The 4,557-nt window shown below is 45.2% G+C and overlaps 1 protein-coding gene across 1 annotated transcript; it reads left to right on the top strand.

Moving 5' to 3' along the window:
* Positions 1–3,594: 3,594 nt before the first annotated feature.
* On the top strand, positions 3,595–4,254 carry LOC147971572 (protein FAR1-RELATED SEQUENCE 5-like). Its single transcript, XM_087524023.1, has 2 exons — positions 3,595–4,038; positions 4,162–4,254. The coding sequence occupies exons 1-2, from the start codon at positions 3,595–3,597 to the stop codon at positions 4,252–4,254; spliced, it is 537 nt and encodes a 178-aa protein (XP_087380149.1).
* The last annotated feature ends 303 nt before the right edge of the window (positions 4,255–4,557 follow it).

Raw genomic sequence — 4,557 nt, 5'->3', positions numbered from 1 at the left:
TGATTCGTACTGATATCTAGACCGAGCCATGTATCCTGCTGCTGTAGCACGGCCCTCTTTTGTTGGATATTGTGTACTGTTGTTAGTTTGAAGCACTCCTCAGGTTTGAAGGATAGATACCTTTCTGGGATCAAGTGCATCCTAACTCACCTGCGTAGGATGTACTGATAATGATGATGGAGATGCTGTGCAGAAGCCATATATATATATATATATATATATATATATATATATATCACCTGCGTAGGATGTACTGATAATGATGATGGAGATGTTGTGCAGAAGCCATATATATATAGGGCTGGACTATTCTGTTACCCGTAACAAAATACTATTCTGTTACCCCCCCTCCCCCGGCCCTATATAGGCGCGACGCGCCTACACAGTAGAATCCCCCCGAGCCAGCCCGACCCAACCCGCCTTCTTCCGCCAGAGGCAGCCGTCGTAGGCGAGCGAGCGATGGCGGCAGCCGGAGCGAGGGAGCCCGCGGCGCCGTGACTGGCTGGCGACGGATCTGCCGCTGCCTCCTGCCTCCTTCTGTCGCCGGATCCATCAACAGGGCTGTGATCCCCGCCTCCTGCCTCCCACCATCGCCGGATCCATCGACAGGGTCATGATTCCCGCCTCCTGCCTCCCTCTGTCGCCAGATCGATTGACAGGGTCGTGATCCCCGCCTCCTGCCTCCCTCTGCCACAGGATCCATCGATGGGGCAGTGATCCCCGCCCCCTGCCTCCCTCCATCGCCGGGGCTCCTTCTTCGGGGCAGTGATCCCCGCAAGGTGCTGCCTCCCCGGACCTCTTCGCCAGACGTCCACCACAAGCAGGAGCTGCATCAATGGCGCCGCCTCCCAAGAACATGCAATTACGCCGCCCACGAGAGGAAGAAGAAGAAGTCAGTCCACTAGAGGTAATGTCTGCTTCCCACGTTTGTGTCAGTCCATCAGTTCATCAGTCCTGCTATGAAGAAGAACCTGATAGTACATTGCAAATGCTTGATCAGTTCATTACACCCCTGCCACTTTATGCACATTTTGGATGTCGAGGTTACTGTCAGTACCTCTAATATGCTAGCTTTAGTTCAAGCCAAAAAAACATAAACTTATCCATCAGTCCAAGTAGCTACTAGGCTTTATATAAGGTTCAGCTACCACTGCAAGTTGTATGATGTTATTTCTAATAGTACACACCGTGTAGTTGCGTTAGTTCGAACTAGTGAAAGAATGTTGTCGAAAAAATATACACTTGTTACATAGTAAGTTCAATGATACATAAACTAGGACTACTTCTAGTGTAGTTGGATAAGTTATAGATGAACAAAAGAGAAGACATGCATTAGTTTTATATATATGCATATCCATACATCTCTGAAGTTCAATGTTCAATTTGCAAGCAGTGCACCAAAATGTTTATGCATCAGTTATAGGGAAAAAAGATTAAAAAAAACCTTTCCATAACATCTGAAGTTCAATGCTTAGTTTACAAGCAGTGCTAAAAAAAATACATTAGTACATCAGTGTTGAACATGTACGTTCATCAGTTCGACTAAAAACGAAACCAGATACAAAATAGAGAACAAAGTTTCAATAATGGCAAGCGATGCAATTTCAACTTGTACATTGCCTTCAGTGCATGACATGTTACCTATAGCATGTATATGAGAAAAATGCAGAAAAGATTAATCCCAAAACTGTTGAATGTCATTGCAGAAGCATGCAAGGCGGCACACACAGCGAGCGTTTGATGAGCCAAGCAGATATGGGGCACCGCCTGGTTGGGTAACACCAGAAATAGCACCTAGATAGTTCAACAATACATGCAGATTTCAAGATACACCAGAGTCATCAGAAGCACGGACAGGTTCTTCTATGCAGCAAACACCAATATCTGGGAATACAAGCTTTGCCACTTCTAGGTTGCAACAAAGCCAACAATTTCCCCAACAACAAATGTTTTCCTTCCCTAGCGCATGCAGAAAGGCAAGGACAGGGAGCCGTGGATGGGTTGCAACAAGGCTTCCACCAGTAGCTCCGACAACATCAATCATCCATGCTGCAAAAGCGGTTGCGATGGGAAGACCAGGCCAAAGAGACAGAAATTTTGGCCACTCTAGCAGGTTCCAAAGTACAAGATATGAGCCATATAGACAGGAGCAACCTCACAATGAATCTGAGGGGAGATGGACGTACAATGAGAGACGAAGATCTTCGTCAACATTGCTCCTTCCAAGAGATGCATTGCTGCATGTGCCAAGGGTGACACCACCCGCACCCATACACCAGGGTGAACAGCAAACACCGGAGGCAGCATAGAGCTATACACAAGTAAGTATCCATATAGAAAAAAATACAAGCACAGTCCATACCATGGTACTGTGACCACCCCATCTAACATTTTCATAACTGCGTTTTTGTTTGCTCACTGTTGCGTGTAGCCACCTAACATTGAAGCTTACGTTCTGCCAAGGCTAGAGATGCGCTTTGAAACTTTCGAAGAAGCAAATAACTTCTACAACCTCTATGCGAAGCACGCGGGTTTTGCTGTCAAGGAAGGCCCCAAGTTTAAGACTAGAGCCTACCTTTATTGCACATGCTATGGAGTCTATGAATCGAAGGTGTCTGAAGAAAATAGACAGCGGAACAAGACGACAGCCAGGACTAAATGCGGGGCTAAAATGAGGCTGAAGAAGGAAAAGGATGGAACATTTGTCGTAAAAGAGATAGTCTGGGAACACAACCACAGGCTAAAACTCACTCCGCAAATTCTTGTCTTCTTGCACTCCCACAAAAACTTTGACAAAACAATCTTGTAGTACGTCAAGTACCTGGTGTTCAAAGGCATTGAACACGTGCAAATCATGAGCATACTGGGCGGTGATGACCCTGGTAGCTACTTCCTCAAAATGAAATGCCAAAGACCTGATTAACCTGTAAGTAAAAACTTGTTCTCCTCCCATAAACCGCCTCCGTATTTTTTCCTCTGTCAGTACAAACATATTACGCAACACATGACCCGACGCCAGTTCAACATGCATTTTTGAATGAACTTTTAATATGCAGGAAAGCATAGAATTCAAGGATGGATGATGTGGACGATGTCCTAAAGACTGTCAACTTCTTTAGGGAGGATGAAAGCTATAAGCAGGGAATTCTTCTGTGACATGCAACTTGATGAGTCTGACAGAGTTAAGAACATATTCTGGGCGAACGCAAGCTGCCGAGGGGTATATCAAGACATTGGTGACTGCATAAAATTTGACACCACATATAAGACCAACAAGTACCATATGCCACTTGGGGTGTTTGTCGGTACTAACAACCACCTACAGACTACATTCTTTGGTTTCGCCCTGGTAAGAGATGAGGATGCAGATTCATTCAGATGGTTGTTCAAGACATCTTTAAGGTGGATGAGATGGAAGAGTCCTACATGCATCCTCACAGGTACAACCGCCAAACCACCCCAACCCCCCCCTCCCTAAAAAATAAAAGGAAAATAACACAGTAAAAATGTTGTGTCAGTTCTATTTGTATATATGCACCACCATCTGCTGACCACTCCACGCCTCTTTTCTCATTACCAAACCAGTTCCCGACAATGGGTTTGGCGATCCCAGATACTTTCAAGAACATAGTACACAAGCTGTGCCGCTGGCACATTATGAAGAAGTACAGGGAACACCTCGCATACCTGTACTACCTGCACAAAGACTTTAAGGATGAATTCACATCAATCCTCAACTGGCCCCTCATGCCAACTGAGTTTGAGGCTGCCTGGAAAGTACTCATGGATAGGTACAACCTCCATGATGATGCCACGATGGTGGCCATGTGGAACGAGCGTGAGAAATGGATACCAGCCTACTTCAAAGAAATTTTCTGCGCCAAAATGACATCGACACAACGAAGTGAAAGCATGAACTATGTGCTTAAGAGGAACTTTGTAAGTGAGAGACAAAACCTACAACGGTTTGCCAGCCATGTAAACTCCTGCGTTAAAACCAGGAGGCAGACAGGGAACCAAGAGACAATGGGTAACAGGGTATAGCTCTATCACTTGTCGTGAGACAAAAAAACATGCTTACTAAAGTAAAACTTTATTAGTTAGACGAAGTTTTTGCTGTGAGAAAACTAATAATTTGGTTATCATTCTTTGCATGTGCAGAAGGAACAAAACACGCTGACCTTCTATGGGTTTGACACCCAGATGGCAAAGGTTTACTCACGAGCTGTGTACAGCGAGATCAGAAAAGGCTAAAACTGAGCGCACTCTTCACGGCGACAGAGACGGAACATCCCATAAAGTACCTCGTGCGCTACAACAACCCGCAAAAACTGTCTGCGTGGTCTCAGCACGCGTTCCAGGTGGTTGCAGACCTCGTGGGAGAAACATATGAGTGCGAGTGCAGGCTATGGGACCACACAGGTGAGGACTAAAAAAAGATGTTACATACTGTACTACTTTTTTGCAAAGCTTTTCTTCAAATGAAATGACAAAAAACATGCACCTCTTCCAAAAAAATACAGGTCTTTTCTGTGTGCATGTCATGTGCATGATGCA

This window comes from Triticum urartu, chromosome 5A (assembly GCF_056163025.1).
Source record: "Triticum urartu cultivar PI428250 chromosome 5A, HENAU_Tu73, whole genome shotgun sequence".
Classification (NCBI taxonomy): Eukaryota; Viridiplantae; Streptophyta; class Magnoliopsida; order Poales; family Poaceae; genus Triticum; species Triticum urartu.
The sequence above is the reverse complement of the archived record's forward strand: the minus strand, read 5'-3'. Positions and strand labels throughout refer to the sequence as shown.

Bases quoted from the DNA above. Each gene is read 5' to 3' on its own strand.
- LOC147971572 (XM_087524023.1), top strand. From the start codon at position 3,595: ATGGGTTTGGCGATCCCAGATACTTTCAAGAACATAGTACACAAGCTG. The intron at 4,039-4,161 runs GTATAGCTCTAT...TTGCATGTGCAG, and splicing joins AAGAGACAATGGGTAACAGG to AAGGAACAAAACACGCTGAC.